General features: G+C 36.6%; 1 protein-coding gene and 1 non-coding gene across 2 annotated transcripts in view; one reads left to right on the top strand and one right to left on the bottom strand.

The window, feature by feature from the left end:
* OTOGL (otogelin like) overlaps nt 1–21117 on the bottom strand; it is a 172753-nt gene that overhangs the window by 91735 nt on the left and 59901 nt on the right. The window contains exons 23-25 of the mRNA XM_051846511.2: nt 20316–20478; nt 14393–14500; nt 13589–13727 (exon numbers count right to left, since the gene is read on the bottom strand). Coding sequence (XP_051702471.2) covers nt 13589–13727; nt 14393–14500; nt 20316–20478 — 410 coding nt within the window. The remainder of the gene's footprint in view (nt 1–13588; nt 13728–14392; nt 14501–20315; nt 20479–21117) is intronic.
* On the top strand, nt 7769–7875 carry LOC127491278 (U6 spliceosomal RNA). The gene has a single exon (XR_007919849.1). It is a non-coding gene; the product is annotated as a U6 spliceosomal RNA (small nuclear RNA).

Here is a 21117-nt window from a genome sequence, read left to right as displayed (position 1 = left end):
GGAAGGGGAGACCCAAATTAATGAAATAAGAGATGAAAAAGATGTTAGAACAAAAAATACACAGAAACAAAAAGAATCATTAGGAATTACTACAAACAACTATATGCTGACAAATTGGAAAATCTAGAAGAAAGGGATGGATTACTGGACACATACAATTTACCAAAATTAAGTCATGAAGACCTAGAAAACCTAAATAGAACAATGATCAATATGGAGATTAAATCAGTATTAAAGACCCTTCTAGGCCAGTGCTTTGTTGTAGTAGTTTATTTTTTTTAATTTTATTTCAGATTACAATTTTCATCTATTCAGATTTATTTTTTTCTTTTTTTAACTTTTATTTAGTAAATATAAATTTCCAAAGTACAGTTTATGGATTACAATGGCTTCCCCCCCATAATTTCCCTCTCACTCGCATCCCTCCCATCTTCTGCTCCTTCTCCCATTCCATTCACATCAAGATTCATTTTCAATTATCTTTATATACAGAAGATCGATTTAGTATATATTAAGTAAAAATTTCATCAGTTTGCACCCACACAGAAACACAAAGTGTAAAATACTGTTTCAGTACTAGTTATAGCATTACTTCACATTGAACAACACATTAAGGACAGATCCCACATGAGGAGTAAATACACAGTAACTTTTGTTGTTGACTTAACAATTTGACAATCTTGTTTATGGCATCAGTAATCTCCCTAGGCTCTAGTCATGAGTTGCCAAGGCTATGGAAGCCTTTTGGGTTTGCCAACTTCGATCTTATTCCGACAGGGTCATAGTCAAAGTGGAAGTTCTCTCCTCCCTTCAGAGAAAGGTACCTCCTTCTTTGATGGCCCATTCTTTCTACTGGGATCTCACTCACAGAGATCTTTCATTTAGGTCTTTTTTTTTGCCACAGTGTCTTGGCTTTCCATGCCTAAAATACTCTCATGGGCTCTTCATCCATATCCAAATGCCTTAAGGGCTGATTCTGAGGCCAGAGTGCTATTTAGGACATCTGCCATTCTTTTTTTTTAATAACTTTTATTTAATGAATATAAATTTCCAAAGTACAGAATATGGATTACATAACGTCCCTCCCACCCGCAACCCTACCCTTATCCACTCCCTCTCCCCTTCCATTCACATCAAGATTCATTTTCTATTCTCTGGCTGGCGCCGCGGCTCACTAGGCTAATCCTCTGCCTAGCGGCGCCGGCACACCGGGTTCTAGTCCCGGTCGGGGCGCCGGATTCTGTCCCGGTTGCCCCTCTTCCAGGCCAGCCCTCTGCTGTGGCCAGGGAGTGCAGTGGAGGATGGCCCAGGTGCTTGGGCCCTGCACCCCATGGGAGACCAGGAAAAGCACCTGGCTCCTGGCTCCTGCCATCGGATCAGCGCGGTGCGCCGGCCGCAGCGCGCCGGCCGCGGCGGCCATTGGAGGGTGAACCAACGGCAAAGGAAGACCTTTCTCTCTGTCTCTCTCTCTCACTGTCCACTCTGCCTATCAAAAAAAAAAAAAAAGATTCATTTTCTATTCTCTTTATATGCAGAAGATCAGTTTAGCATACATTAAGTAAAGATTTCAACAGTTTGCTCCCACACAGAAACATAAAGTGAAAAATACTGTTTGAGTACTAGTTATAGCATTAAATCTCAATGTACAGCACACTAAGGACAAAGATCCTACATGAGGAGTAAGTGCACAGTGACTCCTGTTGTTGACTTAACAAATTGACACTCTTGTTTATGGCATCAGTAATCACCCTAGGCTCTTGTCATGAGCAGCCAAGGCTATGGAAGCCCCCTGAGTTCACTGACTCTGATCATATTTAGACAAGGCCATGGTCAAAGTGGAAGTTCTCTCCTCCCTTCAGAGAAAGGTACCTCCTTCTTTGATGACCCATTCTTTCCACTGGGATCTCACTCATGGAGATCTTTCATTTAGGTTTTTTTTTTCCCCCAGAGTGTCTTGGCTTTCCATGCCTGAAATACTCTCATGGGCATTTCAGCCGGATCCGCATGCCTTAAGGGCTGATTCTGAGGCCAGAGTGCTGTTAAGACATTTGCCATTCTATGGGTCTGCTGTGTATCTCACTTCCCATGTTGGATCGTTCTCTCCCTTTTTTATTCTATCAGCTAGTATTTGCAGACACTATTCTTGTTTATGTGATCCCTTTGGTTCTTAATCCTATCATTACGATCAATTGTGAACAGAAATTGATCACTGGGACTAGTGAGATGGCATTGGTACATGCCACCTCGATGGGATTGAATTCGAATCCCCTGGTATGTTTCTAACTCTACCGTTTGAGGTAAGTCAGCTTGAGCATGCCCCGAATTGCACATCTCTACCCTCTCTTATTCCCACTCTTATATTTTACAGTGATCACTTTTCAGTTAAGTTTCAGCACTTAAGAAGAATTGAGTATTGATTACAGTATTCAACCAAAAGTATTAAGTAGAACAAACAAAAAAAATACTAAGAGGGATAACATATCAAGTTGCTCATCAACAGTCAGGGTGAGGGCTGATCAAGTCACCGTTTCTCATAGTGTTCATTTCACTTTAACAGGTTTCCTTTTTGGTGCTCAGTTAGTTGTCGCCTATCAAGGAGAACAAGTGGTATTTGTCCCTTTGGGATTGGCTTATTTCACTCAACATAATGTTTTCCAAATTCCTAACAGGGATCACTTTTCAGTTAAAATTTAAACACCTAAGAATAATTGTGTGTTAATTTCAGAGTTCAACCAATGATACTAGAACAAAAAAAATACTAAAATGGATAAAGTATTACATTGTACATCAACCATCAGGACAACCACTTTCTGCAATGTCAGCATCCCATATGGGCACCGGTTCCAGTCCCTGCTGCTCCACACATCAGACTCAGAATGACAATGCCCTACAATGCCCTAAACAAAACTCTGACCTCAGAATCAGCCCTGAAGGCATTCGGATCTGACTGAGAATACCATGATATCATTTCAGGAATGGAAAGCCAAGACAAAGTGGCAAAAACGGTTCTGCATAAAAGATCTCTGTGAGTGAGATCCCAGTGGAAAGAAGGGGCCACCAAAGCATGATGTACTTTTCTCTGAAGGAAGGAGAGAACTTCTACTTTCCATATGGTCCTGTCTAAAAACCAACAGAGTTTGTGGACTCAAAAGGCTACCATAGCCTTGGAAGCTCATGTCAAGAGCCTCAGGTAATCACTAACATCATAAATAAGAGTTTCAGTTGTTAAATCAACAGCAGGAGTCCTTGTGCACTTGCTCCCCATGTTGGACCTCTGTCCTTAATGAGCTGTTCTATGAGAATTAATGGTAAAACTTGTCTTCAAACTGTACTTTATATTTTGTGTGTCTGTGTGGGTACAAATAGTTGAAATCTCTACTTAGTGTAGAGTTGCTCTTTTGTATATAAAGTCAATTAAAAATGAATCTATGGAGAACGGGATGGGAGAGGGAGTGGGAGGTGGGATGGAAGTGTGGGTGGGAGGGCGGGAATGGGGGGAAGAAACACTATACCTAAAAGCTGTACATGTGAAATTTGTATTCATTAAATAAAAGGCTTCCAAAAAAATAAAATAAAAATGTGTTATGTCATGTACTATTAATACTAAAAAGCAAAAAAAGGTTCCGAGGCAATAAAATATCAAAGAATTAATTTTTTTAAGCTGAACAAGAATTTATTCAACAAAATTATGGCCTTACTCTGTACCTAGAACTGTGTTATATTTAAGAAAGCACAATCCAGAGATGAGAAAAAACAACTTCAATATATCTTCAAATGTGAGGGTCAAGTAACATTATGCTTTTAAAATAAAATGAATATTAATTTTTTTTAAATCCTACTGTGAAATAAAGGGAAATTTTAATTCCTTAGGTTACTAGGTTTTCCACAAGGCCCAAAGAAGTTAAAGATAAGTTTCACCCGAAGAAAAGGTATTTCAAATAACAAAGAGAGATTTTTAATCAACAAAAGAAAGCATTTTTTAATCAACAAAAGCAGCAAAGAAAGCCAGCTGACAGGGAAGAAAAAATTAAATCTGCTATTCACAGAGATGACTCCTGACACTGAAAATGTAGCAAGCAGATGAAGAATGCTGGCACCTGTCCTAACTTCTCAAAAGAAATACTGATTCTTCCAGAGAAAGGAAAGCTCTCTTGGCAAATCTTGGCAGATGGAAGCGACAATAACAAAATGCTACTAAAGAGAAATTGAAGCAAAAAAAAGCACAAGCATTGAGAAATTTTCTCTGGCATGATCACATTTGAAGACCATGAAAGTTAAGTTGCAATGGTAACTCACTAATTTATCCTTGGTATGCATTAATTGTGTTTCACAACCAAACAAGTTTTGTTTTTTACTTACCAAATATGTTTTGGTCAATCTGTCTTGAAACATTTTTGGGGCCTGATTCTGACTTTTTTTTAAAGATTTATTTATTTATTTATTTGAAAGGCAGAATTGTACAGAGAGGCAGAGGCAGAGAGAGAGAGAGAAGTCTTCCATCTGCTGGTTCACTCACCAGATGGCCACAATGGTCAGGGCTGGGCTAACCTGAAACAAGGAGCCAGGAGCTTCTTCCAAGTCTCCCACGCAGGTGCAGGGACCCAAGGACTTGGGCCATCTTCCACTGCTTTCCCAGGCCATAGCAGAGAGCTGGATCAGAAGTAGAGCAGCTGGGAATTGAACCAGCACCCATATGGGATTCTGACATTGCAGGTGGTGGCTTTATCCACTGCACATTACCCACTACCCACAGTGCTAGCTCCCTGATTATGGTTTAAGGAATTTTAGTAAAATTGGTCACTCTGATATAAAATAAAAATAGTAGTATAATTTTAATTACTAACAGTAAATTCTATTTTCTTCAAATTAACAAATTCAGTAGAAGTTTAGTTCTGTAGTGGACTGTTTGTAAAAAGATCATTTAGAAAGGAACATTATAAAAGAAATGTTAAAAAAAACTGTCAGAAAAAAGTCACATATCATTCCAGAACTTCACAATTCATATTTCTAACAATCTTCTTGTCTTATTCATAGCAAATGAAGAGATAAATATTCAATCAGATATTGAATCAGTAATCCAAACTGCATTGTTACTGAAAGACTAGAAGAATATTACCTGTGATGTGTTTTCTTATGTATAAGCATGCAATCTAATTAAAATTGAAACTGAATATGATGTATTCATTTCAACAGAATGATACTGTAGAAAATTAAAGTGCCTTTAGGGAATCAGGTTATAAGGACTAAGTGCCAGACTGTAAAAGCCCTCACCTGTGAAATAGACTGGCACTGCTATATTGCAGTACCAGGGAAGAAGGATTGCTACAGTTATTCAGCATCAGCAGAGATACTGTACTTAAAATATTCTCTGTGCAATCACTATTTTACAGTAACAGTGGTAAATGCCAAGCTTTCTCTACTGCAAAAAGAAATGATATTTAAGAAAACAACAACAACGAGGGGCCAGCATTGTGGTGTAGCTGATAGAACCATTGCCCGTGATGTTGGCCTACCATATTGGCGCTGTTTCAAGTCCTGGCTGCTCCACTTCTGTTCCAGCTCTCTGCTAATGTACCTGAGAGAGCAGCAAAGGATGTCCCAAGTATCTGGGCCCCCGAACCCATGTGGTTAGATCTGGAGGAACCTCCTGGCTCCTGGCTTTGAATTGGCCCAGCTCCAACTGTCACCACGACTTGGGGAGTGAATCAGTAGATAGAAGATCTCTCTGTCTCTCCCTCTCTCTCTGTCTAAAACTCTGCCTTTCAAATAAATAAATAGAAAAGAAGGAAGGAAGGAAGGAAGGAAGGAAGGAAGGAAGGAAGGAAGGAAGGAAGAAAGGAGAAAGAAGGGAGGAAGGAGGGAGGAAGGGAGGAAGAGAGGAAGGGAGGAAGGAAGGAAGGAAAAGAAAAGAAAGAAAAAGTGAGCCAGAACAGAATACCAATAAATTGTTACTATGTTCACCAAATGTCCAGCATTCTATATAATGACTTAGAAAGGCGGGGGGGGGAGAGAAAGTAATATTAGGGAGCAGATATTTGGTGCAGTAATTGAGATGCTACTCAGGATAATAACATTGCACATGTGAATTCCTGGCTTGAGTCACAGCTATTCTGCTTCTGACCCAGCTTCATGCTGATTTGTACACTGAGAGACAGCAGGTGATCAAATACTCGAGTTTCTGTCATCCATGTGAGTGACCCAAAATGGCACTCTTGGCTCCTGACTTCAAACTTGCCCAGCCCTAGTTGTCATAAAAGTTTTGGGAATGAACCAGCAAGATGATAGATAGCTGACTCTGTGTGGATGTGTTTATGTTCAAGTGTGTGTACGTCTGTCTAATAAAGTAAAAAATAAAGAATTATTTTGAAAAAAAAATGTGAGTAATGATTCCTATCATCAAAATTTTAGAATTTTCTTGGATAAACCTGTCATAATATAGAGTATCTACAGTAGACATACCTTTATCAGCAGAGATTTAATAGGCCAAAAATTATGTATGAAATTAATGAAATATTAATTTATAAACAAGAATCATCACCACACATGGGGAAATGTTTATAAATATAGTGATGTATGGAAAAGGTTTTAAATTCTTTTGGTAGACACTTGTAATTTTTTTCCATATGGAAAATGAAAATAGTTTGCAAAAATTTTGCCCTTACTTCTGAAAGGGAACATGTCATGTTTGATACATTATTGGTAAATAAATTTCTTTTTTTCTGAATTTGAATTAAGGTTGACGATTCAGAACAAGAGAATTTCAAAAAAAATTAAGAGTTTTTTTTAAAGAAAGAAAATAGCTCCATATTCCTACTACTAAAAACATAATCCATAGACTGAACATTAGCACCGTTTGGTAGCTTCTTAAAAAGTAGAATCTTGGAGCTGGCACTGTGGTGTAGCAGGTAAAGCCACCGTCTACAGTGCCAAAATCCCATAAGAGTGCTGGTTTGAATCCCAGCTCTCTGCTATGGCCTGGGAAAACAATGAAAGATGGCCCAGGTCCTTGGGCCGCTGCACACATATGGGAGACCCGGAGGAAGTTCTTGCCTCCTGGCTTTGGACTGGTGCAGCTCCTACCATTGTGGCCAATTGGGAAGTGAACTAGTGGATGGAAGACGGCTCTCTCTCTGCCTCTCCTTTTCTCTCTGGACATTCAAATTAACAAATAAATCTTTATAAAAAAGCAGAATCTAAAACCGAGCTATAGTTCTTGAAAACAGAATCCATATTTCACCAATATTCTCAGTTGTTAAGCACACACATTACAGTTTAAGGAACACTGATACTCACATTTTATGTTGAAGACATCTATGTGCATTTCTCATAATCAATAGGTTGCAACAAACAAAAAAATAAGCTTGTAGTCTCTACTCTCTAGTTGAGAGTAGAGCCATGATTGTGCTTGTCTGTATAAGGAACCCTAAAGAAGTACATGCATTATTCGGACATAAAAAGATAGACATATACATAAAAAGATACAATCTAGTTGGACATTTATAAAATACACAGAATATAGTTAACTGCTTAATTTTGATGTTATGACTATAAATGCAATAGGATATAAGAACAGGAAAGATCAATGTGAGCTGGAAACATCACTTTGAGAGAGCAGAGGAAATGATACACAGAGAATACCCTGAAAAAAAGACATAGAGAAGAGATGCAGCTAATAGAGACCTCTTAAAGACTTGCATAGGAACTTTGCCTTTATGAGGTTGGTCACTAGAAATCACCAGAGTTCTTTTTTTTAAAATAATTATTTATTGTGCTCATTTGGGCAGCACATACACTAAAATTGGAAAGATACAGAGAAGACTAGCATGGTCCCTGCGCAAGGATGACACACAAATTCATGAAGTGTTCCATATTTTTAAAGCAGAAAAAAAGTGGAGGAAGTACATTCCCAGGGGAGAGCTGGAGAGAAATTCTACAGAAGGAAGAAGGTGTGGACGCATAGCAATGAGTGTGGAAAATATACATGGTCCCTGCAGCTGAGAGCTGGGACATACTTCAGCTTAGGAGAGCAATTTGAGAGCAGATTGGCAGCCTGCGTCACTGGTGATATTGCTGGAGTGAGAGCCTTGCAGATCATGCTTTCTGAGTCTGGCCTGCCACGCTTATGGGGGGCAGGGCAACACATAATCTGGCAAAAGCAAAGCACTTTTTATTCCCCCCATCCCCTGACAAAGGTGCCTGGCAACTGGCAGGGAGAAGGTGCCATTTTGACATCAGTAGCAGTGGTGGCAGCTCATGTACACATATGCGATCTGGGGATTTCATCAGAGGGAAAAATCCATATTCACCATGGAGGTTGAGTCTGGCTGGGAGTGTTGACAGGGGCTGGCCACCCATGTAGACTGTGAGATGCCCCCATCCTCTCAACATTTCACAGGCTTCAGACTCAAACTGTCAAGGCAGAGCAACCACAAGCAGCTGGCTTTGGGAACATCTCTGCTCTCTCCACGAACAGGACAAGCTAGTGGGGCAGAGTGGACCCTCTGCATCTTGTGACTGTGGGAGCCTTGTGTGCTTTGACTGTGGAAACTGTGACTGCACAATAGGGCACAGGGTGTAGCTAAGCCTCTGGGCAATCATTGTGTCTGGTGTCATAGGCTCATGGATCCCTAACTTTCTAGGCTGCGTTATTGCAGAGGGTTCCTTGCTCACATTGAAGATTGCATAGCTCCTTTGTGTGGTTTATGTGGCAACACATGTGAGTGTTGTACCCCAGGCATTGATTATCCTGGAAGAGAGGATGTGACAGTGTGATCCCAATGTCTTAAGGGCTGATTCTGAGGTCAGAGTGCTGTTTAGGGCATTCGATATTCTATGAATTTTCTGTGTGGGCTGCTTCCCGTGTTGGAACAGTCTCTCCTTTTTAATTCTATCTATTGTTATTACCAGACACTTGGTCTTATTTATGTGATCCCTTTGACATTTAATCCTACCTATATGATCAAGTGCACACTTAATTTGATCACTTTAACACATAAGATGGTATTAGTACCACCCAACTTAATAGGATTTGGAGTCTCATGGTAAGTTTTTAGCTTTACCCTTGGGGTAAGTCTGTGGGAATGTGTGCTGAACTATACAGCTCATCCACCTCTTATACCCACTCTTATTTTTCATTTGAATTTATACAAATATGATTAATTCTCGGTTAGTAAAAGTTCAACCAATGGTATTAAGTAGAAAAAATAATGAAAAATAAAATAATAAACTGTTCCTTTCAGTCAAGAAAAGAACTGTTCAAGTCATTGCTTCTCAAAGTGTCAATTTCACTTTTACAGGTTTCCTTTTAGGTGCTCTGTTAGTTGTCACAGATCAGGGAGAACATATGATATTTGTCCCTTTGGGACTGGCTTATTTCACTCAGCATGACGTTTACAGATTCCTCCATTTTGTTGCAAATGACCAGATTTCATTTTTTACTGCTGTGTAGTATTCCATAGAGTACATATCCATAGTTTCCTTATCCAATCTTTGGTTGATGGGCATTTAGGTTGATTCCATGTTTTAGCTATTGTGAATTAAGCTGCAACAAACATGGAGGTGCAGACAAACCCATGGCCAGCATCATATTGAATGGGAAAAAGTTGGAAGCGTTCCCACTGAAATCTGGTACCAGACTGTCACATTGTCACCTCCTCTCTTCCAGGATAATCAATGCCTGGGGTGCAACACTCACGTGTGTTGCCACATAAACCACACAAAGGAGCTATGCAGTCTTCAGTGAGCAAGGAGCCATCTGCAATAATGCACTCTCACCATTGCTGTTCAATATAGTCCTGGAAATTTTAGCCAAATCCATTATGCAAAAAAAATAATAAAGGGATAAAAATTGGGAAGGAGGAAGTCAAACTCTCCCTATTTGCAGATGACATGATTCTATATATAGGGGATCCAAAAGGCTCCACTAAGAGACTATTGGAACTCATAGAAAGGTTTGGTAAAGTAGCAGGATATAAAGTTAATACACAAAAATCAACAGCATTTGTATACACAGACAGTGCCACTGCTGAGAAAGAACTTCTAAGATCAATCCCATTCACAATAGCTACAAAAAAAAATCAAATACCTTGGAATAAATTTAACCAAGGATGTCAAAGATCTCTGTAATAAGAATTACAAAACATTAAAGAAACAAATAGAAGATACAAAAAAGTGGAAAAATCTTCCACGTTCATGGATTGGAACAATCAATATCATCAAAATGTCCATTCTTCCAAAAGCAATTTACAGATTCAATGTGATACCAATTATACGATATTAAATATATGGGAAACTAAAGACTCTACCAAGAGACTATTGGAACTCATAAAAGAGTTTGGTAAAGTAGCAGGATATAAAATTAACACACAAAAATCAATAGTCTTTTTATACACAAACAAGGGCATGATCTCTATGATGATAATTACAAAACATTAAAGAAAGAAATAGAAAAAAAACACAGAAAATGGAAAGATCTTTCATGTTAGTGGATTGGAATAATTAATATAACCAAATATCTATAAGACCAAAAGCAATTTACAGATTCAAAGAAATCCCAATCAAAATACCAACAATATTCTTCTCAGGTCTAGAGAAAACAATACAAAATTCAAATGGAAACCCAAGAGACCCCAAATAGATAAAGCAATCTTAAAGAACAAAAACAAACTGGAAGCATCACAATACCAAATTTCAAGACATACTACAGGGCAGTTATAATCCAAACAGCCTGGTACTATCACAAAAATAGACATGTAGACCAACAGAACAAAATAGAAACTCCAGAAATCAATCCATGTAACTGCAACCAATTAATATTTGACAAAGGAGCTAAGATCAATCCCTGGAGCAAAGATAGTTTCTTCAGCAAATGGTGCTAGGAAAATTGCATCTTCACATGCAGAATTATGAAACAAGAGCCCTTCTTTATACTTTATACAAAAAATCAGCTCAAAATGGATCAAGGATCTAAATTAAAATCTGAAACCATCAAATTAACACAGAACATTGGAGAAACTCTGCAAGACATTGACATAGGCAAAGACATTTTGGAAAATTCCCCAGAAGCACAGGCGATCAAAGCCAAAACAGAAAAATGGGATCATGTCAATCTGAGAAGCTTCTGCACTGCAAAACAAATACTCAGCAAAATGAAGAGGCATCGACAGAATGGGGGAAAATATTTGCAAACTACACAACTGATAAAGGATTAATATCCAAAATCTATAAAGAGCTGAAGAAAATCAACAACAACAAAACAATCCAGTTAAGAAAAGGGCAAAGGACTTGAACAGACATTTTTAAGAGAAAATTCAAATGGCCAATAGACACATGAAAAAATACTCAGGATAACTAGCCAACAGGAATATGCAAATCAAAACTACAATGAGGTTTTGCCTCATCCAATTTAGAATGGCTCTCATACAGAAATCAACAAACAACAAATGCAGGCATGGATGAGGAGGAAAAAGGTACCCTAATCTACTGTTGGTGGGAATGTAAATTAGTACAACCATTGTGGAAGACAGCATGGAGATACCACAGAAAGCTGAAAACAGATATACTATATCACCTAGCAATCCCACTCCTGAGATTTTGCCCAAATGAAATGAAAGCAGCATAGGAAAGAGTTATCTGAACACTCATGTTTATTGTAGCTCAATACACAATAGCTAGGACATAGAATCAACTCAGATGTCCAACTGATGATGAGATAAAGAAATTATGGTACATGTACACTATTGAATACTATTCAACTGTAAAAAAATGAAATCCTGTATTTTTCAACAAAATGGGTACAACTGAAAACTATTATACTTAGTGAAATAAGCCAGTCTCAAAAAGACAAATACCATATGTGTTCCTTGATCTGTGGTAACCAATAGAGTACCAAAAACATGTAATGTGTAGGAGTGAAATAGACATTTTGAGATTCAGTGATTGTTTATAGCCCTTGTCTTATCTGTTGAGGAACAGCTTTTTTTTTCTTCTTACTCTTCATTGAAATTAGTGTAGGGTAAATCTTATGAGTATAAAGTAAACTGAAAGTAGATCATTGTAAAAATTGAGAGAGGGAATAAGAAAGGAAGGAGGAGGAAGGGTTGGGAGAATCTGCAGAAGGGAGGGTGGGGTAGGAAATATCACTATGTTCCTAAATCTGTATATATAAAAATAAATGAAATTTGTTTGCCTTAAAAATTTTTAAATAAATAATTTTCAAAAATTCAGTTATTTAATTATTTATTTATTTTAATGTGAGAGGATGGGGGAGAGAGACAGCACCCATCTTCTGGAGTTCACTCTTCAAATGCCCAAAACAACCATGACTACACTGGGACCAAAAGAAAATCCAAGAACTCAATCTGAGTCTCCCACAGCACAGCAGAACATAAACATTTGAGCCTTCACTACTGCCTCCCAGGCTTCACACCAGCAGGAAACTGGAATCAGGAGCCAGAGTTGAATATGAAACCCAGGCATGTGATGTGGAACATGAACATTTTAACTGGCACATTAACTGCAAAATTAAACACCCTTCCCACAAATGTAGTTCTTTTTTTTTAATTTTTTCTAAGGTATACAAATTTCATGTATTTACTATATACAGATTCAGGAACATAGTGATACTTCTCACCCCCACCTCCCTCCTGCCCATGCTCCCATCCTTCTTCTCCCTCTCCTCTCTGTACTCTTAATTTTTACAAAGATCTATTTTTCAGTTAACTTTATACTCCTAAGATTAACACTATAGTAAGTAAGGAACTCAATAATCATGATGAAGAAAAAACACTGTTCCTCAACAGAAGAGACAAGGGCTGTAAACAATCACTGAATCTCAAAATGTCAATTTCACTACTATACATTACCTTTTAGGTACTCTATTAGTTATCACAGATCAGGGAAAATATATGATATTTGTCTTTTGGGGACAGGCTTATTTCACTAAGTATAATAGTTTCCAGTTGCATCCATTCTGTTGCAAAAGACAACATTTCCTTTTGTTTTTACAGCTTTGTAGTATTCCATAGTGTATATATACCATAACTTCTTTATCCAGTCTTCAGTGTGATTTCTTTCTAAAGGCCTACATTTTTCAGTTAAAAATTTAATTTTAGCATCAATGACATCTAAACAAAATTTAGATAGAGAGGTAATCCAAATGCATTAAACACATGAGAAATGCCAAGAATTTTGTCAATAGTATAAAACCTGGAGCTCACCAAAGTGTTTCATCAAAATTGTATTTCTAAAATTGAGAATAATGTCCTAATGTTACAACCATAAAAATACATAACTCAATGTATGGGTTAATGTGTTATATTTATATTTACCAAACCAAGCTAATGTAAAAATATGGTTGACATTTATTGAACACTTACTATATAAGAAACACTATCAAGGCATTTTACATCTCATGTAATCCTCAGGACAACCTTCAGAGCTAGGTATGAATGCTAGCCTCATTATAGAACTTACAAATGAGTTGAGGAAAATACGTAAATATCAAACCTTTTTATTAATAATACATGAATTTGATTATGGTCTTGGGCCAGCACACTTGTACAAATAAAAAGGAGTAACTGTGACCTACCTTGATCAAAAAAACCTGGCAATCACTGATATAGTCATATTCCAGTCCATCAAAAGAATGATAATGCCGGTCCCCATATATTGTGCACACCGCAGGGCATGGATAATATGTGCAATTGAACATTCCTCGTCGACAGACACTATTAGGGAATAATATGAGTTCTTTTACTATGAAACATGGTTCTAATTAGTGCTTTTCAAGCGCTGCATAAGCAATTAGAAAGTATATATTCAAGAGCATTCACTGAGCCAATAATCCTGACAAATATTGACAGTTGATTCTGATAACACCTATTACATGGACAAATCAGTCATGTCTTTACCACTTTTGCTTAAATAACTCATCAGACAACAAATCAACTCTGGAAACACTGTGCTGGGATCAAACATAAAATAGATGATGAAATGGAAAATTGAATCTAGGTCGGCTGGTAGGCAAAAGAGTTACTACCTTTTCAAATTGTTGTATTTCCCACTTTTCTTCTGGGCTGAGCACATATATACAGAAATAATGGTGTGGTTCCCCTAGAGATAGCTTTCCACCAAATCCTGAATGCCTTTTGCTGTGCAGCAAGAAGCCATGCAACAGTTCCATAAATTCCTTTTCTTTGTAAATTACCCAAACTGTGGTATTCTTTTTTTTAGCAATAGTAAAGAGACTAAGACACCTTTAAAATCTTATTTACTCAGGCTTAACATACATATTGCTGAAGTCAGTCACACTAAGAGAAAACAACAAGTTAACTGAAATCAATACAACTCCCTGTAAACTTTCTTTATGTGTGACCTAAATGACTTTCCTTACCAGGTATAACATGGTGTAGCAATCACTTCTCCAGAGAGATACTCCCAGTCCTTCCAGATACATGGACAGCTCTCAGGAACATAACATTTTCCTTTGTGCTCTGCCATCCTTCCAATTGAAGAAGTAAAATGTTCTTAGTACACTCTAGCAATTTCAGTTTTTTTTTTTTAAATCAATAATATACTTGCTTTCAACATTATCTTCTGTGTTTACTATAAGCCAAGGCAAATTCTGTCTAGCCTGTATAGATAAGGCTTGAATCTAGTCTTCCTCCTTGATTTTTTTCCCCACACTGCCATGCATATATCAATCAGTACTAAATAAATTCCAGGCAAATGATTACATGTGATATTTTGACCTTTCTTTTAAACTTTTATTTAGCAAATATAAATTTCCAAAGTACAGTTTATGGATTACAATGGCTTCCCCCCCATAACTTCCCTCCCACTCACACCCCTCCCACCCCCCACTCCCTCTCCCCTTCCATTCACATCAAGATTCATTTTCAATTATCTTTATATACAGAAGATCGATTTAGTATATATTAAGTAAATATTTCATCAGTTTGCACCCACACAGAACATAAAAATACTGTCTCAGTACTAGTTATAGCATTAATTCACATTGGACAACACATTAAGGACAGAGATCCTACATGAGGAGTAAGTACACAGTGACTCCTGTTGTTGACTTAACAATTTGACAATCTTGTTTATGGCGTCAGTAATCTCCCTAGGCTCTTGTCATGAGTTGCCAAGGCTATGGAAGCCTTTTGAGTTTGCCAGCTCTGATCTTATTTAGACAAGGTCATAGTCAAAGTGGAAGTTCTCTCCTCCCTTCAGAGAAAGGTACCTCCTTCTTTGATGACCCGTTCTTTCTACTGGGATCTCACTCACAGAGAGTGTTTTTTTTTTTTTTTTTTTTTTTTTTTTTTTTCCCAGAGTGTCTTGGCTTTCCATGCCTAAAATACTCTCATGGGCTTTTCAGCCAGATCCAAATGCCTTAAGGCTGAATGCCTTAAGGCCAGAGTGCTGTTTAGGACATCTGCCATTCTTTTTTTTTTTTTTTTTTTTTTTGACGTAATTCTATGAGTCTTCTGTGTATCCTGCTTCCCATGTTGGATGGTTCTCTCCCTTTTTGATTCTATCAGTTAGTATTAGCAAACACTAGTCTTGTTTGTGTGATCCCTTTGACTCTTAGACCTATCAGTGTGATCAACTGTGAACTGAAATTGATCACTTGGACTAGTGAGGTGGCATTGGTACATGCCACCTTGATGGGATTGTATTTGGAATCCCTTGGCACATTTCTAACTCTACCATTTGGGGCAAGTCCGATTGAGCATGTCCCAAATTGTACATCTCCTCCCTCTCTTATTCCCACACTTATATTTAACAGGGATCACTTTTCAGTTAAATTTAAACACCTAAGAATAATTGTGTGTTAATTACAGAGTTCAACCAATAGTATTAACTAGAACAAAAAAAAATACTAAAAGGGATAAAGTATTAAATTGTACATCAACAGTCAGGACAAGGGCTGATCAAGTCACTGTTTCCCATAGTGTCCATTTCACTTCAACAGGTTTCCTTTTTGGATATTTTGACCTTTTTAATGTATATAATACAATAAGATGGAGAACAGCTCAAATTTTCACTAAAGTGAGTTATTCTGAAAAGCATTTAAAGAGGACAAAAGAAGTCTCTTTCTTCACTTATAAGACAGTGAGATCCAAAGTTTTTCTGATAAAATAGTAATGGATATGTCAAATAGTAATGGTTATGTAATGGATTACATTGTTGTAGAATATAGAGAGCAATCAAAGTTTCTTTCTGATTACTTAGCAGTAAAAACATGAGAGTTTAGTTTAGGTGTGTTTTGATTTAAAGAACCATTATATCAAGTATTTCACTTTCTTTTTTATTAACATATTGAATTCTGAATGGTAGTTTTCTTTGAAGTGTTATTTCCTTCTTAAAAGATTATATCACGAAGTTAGGTATGTTCTACATTAACTCTACATTACATAGCATCTAAAATAACTATGAATATAAAAATTAAAACATACAAATTTTGTTTTAATATAAAATGTAAACTAAGTTTTAATGTGAAAACCAAAATCATCATCACAGAGAATTAATACCGATATTATCAAAATATTTTGATGAATATCAAATAAATATTATATTTAATTATGTTTAATATAAGCACATATTTATATCCATAGTCTTAAAACCTTATTTCCAAAATATCTTTCAAAATAACTTAGTCATTATAAATAATAAATAATATATAACAATATATAAATACATAGTAATATCAATATAGTAATTTAATACATAATAATTATATTTAAAACAATATAAAATAAATATAATAAAAATATATACTAATATAATAATTACATTTTAAAGCAATTTATTATTTAAATTATTTGTTTTGACTTATTTTATTATTTAAAGTGATAAAACAATAGTTATCAAATAATATAGATAGCTACTACACAAAGTAATTTTCTTTCTGAACCTGCTTTAAATGCAGTAATTCAATGTTCTGATAGATAACATAGAAATTAGGAATCCATTCTTGCCTCTTCTTGAAAATAGAAATAATTATATATGTTCTTTAATGGTCTGCTTTCCATCTCAGAGCTCCTCTTACACAGATTGCAATTCCTTAGTCAGTTTACAAGCTGTACACGAGACTTTAAACTCCAATCAGAAAGAACAGCAATATAATATGTTAATGCCTGTGTCTCAGTGCCTAGCACAAAGACATTCCATTTTTGAGTAAAGGTGATCATATGAATTTATGTTGATTCCTTTCTTTTAGACCAATAAAGCCCTGGATTCCATGATCTCTCACCTCAACCCTCTCAAACATCTAGCTACTCATCCTGGACTTGGCATCTTCTACTTAGAAAATCCATCTTTTCCCATGTTCTACCTGGAAAACATAACCTCATTCCTTAACATTCAACTTAGTATAATCTTTTCAGTGCAATCTTGCATCCCCAACTTCCTCATACCAACCCTGTACTTAGCAATAAGTACAAACCTTTACTGGAGGATCCATCATAATGAACTATTAAGTACTTCATTAAATGTCTTATAGTGATAATAAAACTTAATATTTTTGATTGCTCATGGCTCAGCAATTCGTACAAACTTTGACTGGAAGATTCATCACAATGAATTAAGTGGCTCATTAAATGTCTTATAGTGATAATAAAATTAATATTTTTGACTGGTCATTATGGCCCAGATACCATTCTAACCCCTTCAAATAACTCATAAGAGTTTTATTTTATGATAATCCCTTAAGGCAGGTTCTGTTATTAGCTTCTAGGAGGGGTCTTCAAAAGGTTCCTGGAAAATGTGTATCATGACTGTCAAGAATTTCAAAATTATTTGCACTAAGATAAACTTAACTTTTCATTTCATTTTCCACTAACTTTTTGAAGTATCCTCATATATATTTTAGAATTTTTGCATCCCCCATCCTTCTAGTTTAACACAATGCCCCAAACATTGTTGTTTTATAAACTTTGGCTTCCCAGTTTTACAAGTGAGGGATATCACACCTAAATTTACCATAATCCTTATATTCCTAGCTGAAATAATAGGTTAAGTGGTCATTTTGATGACAACTGATGAGTTTTTACAAATCATGAAAATTAAAGAAGAGAGCTATTGTAACTTACCTGCCTCAGGAAGTTTTAGCAGTGAGGTAAGTAAACACTGAGCACCATCCATGCATCTGGTATGTTTCATATACTCAACCATTCATGAAGTAAACACCATTGATGCCCATTTTAAAAAGAGGAGCTTGAGACTCCAAATGGTTAAGTAACTTGCCCTGAGGTACTTCAGCTAATAAGAATAGCCAATATTTGAAGCCATTTTTATCTGAATCTTTCCACTATATTACTTCCATGTTTGCAATTCATAGTGATTACCAAATTAGAGTGGTATGATCTTTTCATAGTCTATGAACTATTGGCACTATTGGGAACCCCACGAAAACAGGAGATAACAAGCAATCATCCAATGTGAGCCAGATAAAGTCACATGGAAGAAAAGGCAAAGCATATTACCAAAAACAACTTTATAATAGAAATTGTAGCTAAATTATTTGCAAATCATTCACAGGCCCTATAATTCTTCCAATAAAAAGAGAAGATGGGAGAAAAATCTAGGTTTTATAACCCTTTTTGGCCAGTAAATAAATAATCCATTGTTGATACAAAAGTTAGAGGTGACTATAGATAATTTTTAAATGTAGCAAGAAGGACAATGTTTGAAACAAAATTAGGGTATAGTTTTAATTGGCCATGCATCCTTAGGCGCCATGATCATATCAAGCACTGTTGTAAATTTTCATTATTGCATCAGTTTCTCTTGGGCTTTAATTTGCTAAAGCTGTGCACATATGTAAAAAAAATTAGATTATTTTAGGGGAGATGTAGGTGTAGAATTATTGCTTATGTCATTTCTTAAGCAGTTATGCTCTTAATGCTTAAAAGAAGGCTAGCATTGTTTGCACAAAAAGTTGGTCTTTCCCTCCCCCAAATAGTAATGAAATTACTTCCGTTGAGTAAACTTTTCATGTCATCTTATAATAAAAGCTGAAAAAAACCCTTTGTTTCTATTTATAAAAAAAATGCTTTTCTATATGTACCCTTGGTAACAGATTTTGAAGAAATCATGTAAGATGATAAAAGCATTTGAATGGTACAGTAGATGTAAAAAAAATTCAGTTTAAAAGAACGTTTGTTTTTACATTAAATGTTTATTTGAAATCAAATGATTTTGTACATAAAATTCAGTAATATAAAAAATTTTCATTATTGCATCACAATAAAGGTTTTATTTTTCTTGTATATTTTACTAAAAATGGTTCCCTTGGTCATCTTCTCTACATCTTTTATCTTCCCATGTGTGGGTACTTGTTCTTTTGTGACCTTCTTTTCGCTGCTTCTATGTTCTTCCTATCTAAAGAGATTGATATCAGTCCTAGTTTACTTGGCTCTTTAGCTTCATCCAGATGGGAGCCTTTTAGACAAATGCATTTCTCCTGGGAAACAAACCACAAGACCTCTCTTTTCTTTGCTCATGGTTTGTAAGAGTCAGTCCCAGGAATCCCTTTGTGGGAACATGTTCATAGAGGAAGAATGGGTGACCTGTCTGCCATAGCTGGCCCTCCCTCTGTACACTGTCTCTATTCAGTAATCACAGGGCCTCTGTGGCCAGATGATATGTGTGCCTACAAGAGAGCTAAGAGCCACCAGATTCTGTGTTTTCCTTTTAGTGCACCAGGCATTTCCATGACTCAAGGAAATTTATGAAGATAAGAGTAGATGGGGCTGCATTTAAATAGTGATTCCTATTTATTGAATATATACACACACACCCCGCATCTCACAGTACCTAACTTAGGCTTAAAAAGAATTTGCAGAAAAATAACTCAGTTAACTGGCAACACTGGGATTTGAACACTGCTGTTTCTGAAGCCAGAGCTCACACTCTTACCCACTGTTCACGCTGCCTCAATACATCTATAAGATAAAGAAGTTGGCATCACTACTACTATCTAATATCAACAACAGAAACTGCACGACAGAATATGCAAGATATGCACTTGAAGAGTGCTTTAAATGAAGTCACTTTCCCAAAACTCACTTTCGCAAAACTGCAGTTGAAGCAGGCATGAAATTCCATGTTCATCCTGAATGCATTCGCTCCTCAACTCAGTGTATTTACTTTAATAATATCTCACAATATTTTATAAGCATAGCAAAATAACCATAATAACCTCTCAACCATCAAAGTTCATCCTGTCAAAACAACAATTTTGGGTATTTCTGAAAATAATATTTTTAAGAGATTTGTGCTTTCTTCATTATTGAGAAAAGGAGACTTACCCTGGAGCACAAACGCAGCCACTTATACAAGGGGAGGATGGGGCACACGTGAAGTTCATGGCCAGATTTGCACATGTAGTCTCACAATTTACACCACCAGCTGGTAAGTCAGGGTCAGGAAACCTGCAGTCAAAGTACTGTTTTCCCTCTGGGCAGACATGAACTTCAAAGATAAAGCACAAATGAAATGCTGTTAACTTCAAATTTATTCCACAGACAAATAATCTCATATTGAAATATTTAACCCACAGAAAACGTCCCGGGGCAGCGCTATGGTGCAGCAGGTTAACACCCTGGCCTGAAGCACCTGCATTCCATATGGGCACTGGTTCTATTCCTGGCTGCTCCACTTCTGATCCAGCTCTCTGCTGTGGCCTGGGAAAGCAGTAGAAGATGGCCCAAGTCCTTGGGCCCCTGCACCCGTGTGGGAGGCCTGGAAGAAGCTCCTGGCTCCTGGCTTTGGATCGGTGCAGCTCCAACCATTGCAGCCATCTGGGGAGTGAACCAGTGGATGGAAGACCTCTCTCTCTCTGCCTCTCCTTCTCTTTCTGTGTAACTCTGACTTTCAAGTAAATAAATAAATAAATCTTAAAAAAAAAAGAAAAAGAAAAGTATACTCACTTTAAAAAAAAAAAGTCCCATAAAATATTCTATGAGTTCTAATTAGATAAAGTTCTTACTGTGATCTTTCAGTGATGAGCTTATAAGCATTCCCTTTAATCAGTAAAAGTTCCAAAACCAATCTTGAATTTGAAACTATAAGATGCCTTTCATAAGGCAGGAACTAAATAACTAGTAAATA

This window comes from Oryctolagus cuniculus, chromosome 11 (assembly GCF_964237555.1).
Source record: "Oryctolagus cuniculus chromosome 11, mOryCun1.1, whole genome shotgun sequence".
NCBI classification, from domain to species: Eukaryota; Metazoa; Chordata; class Mammalia; order Lagomorpha; family Leporidae; genus Oryctolagus; species Oryctolagus cuniculus.
The sequence above is the reverse complement of the archived record's forward strand: the minus strand, read 5'-3'. Positions and strand labels throughout refer to the sequence as shown.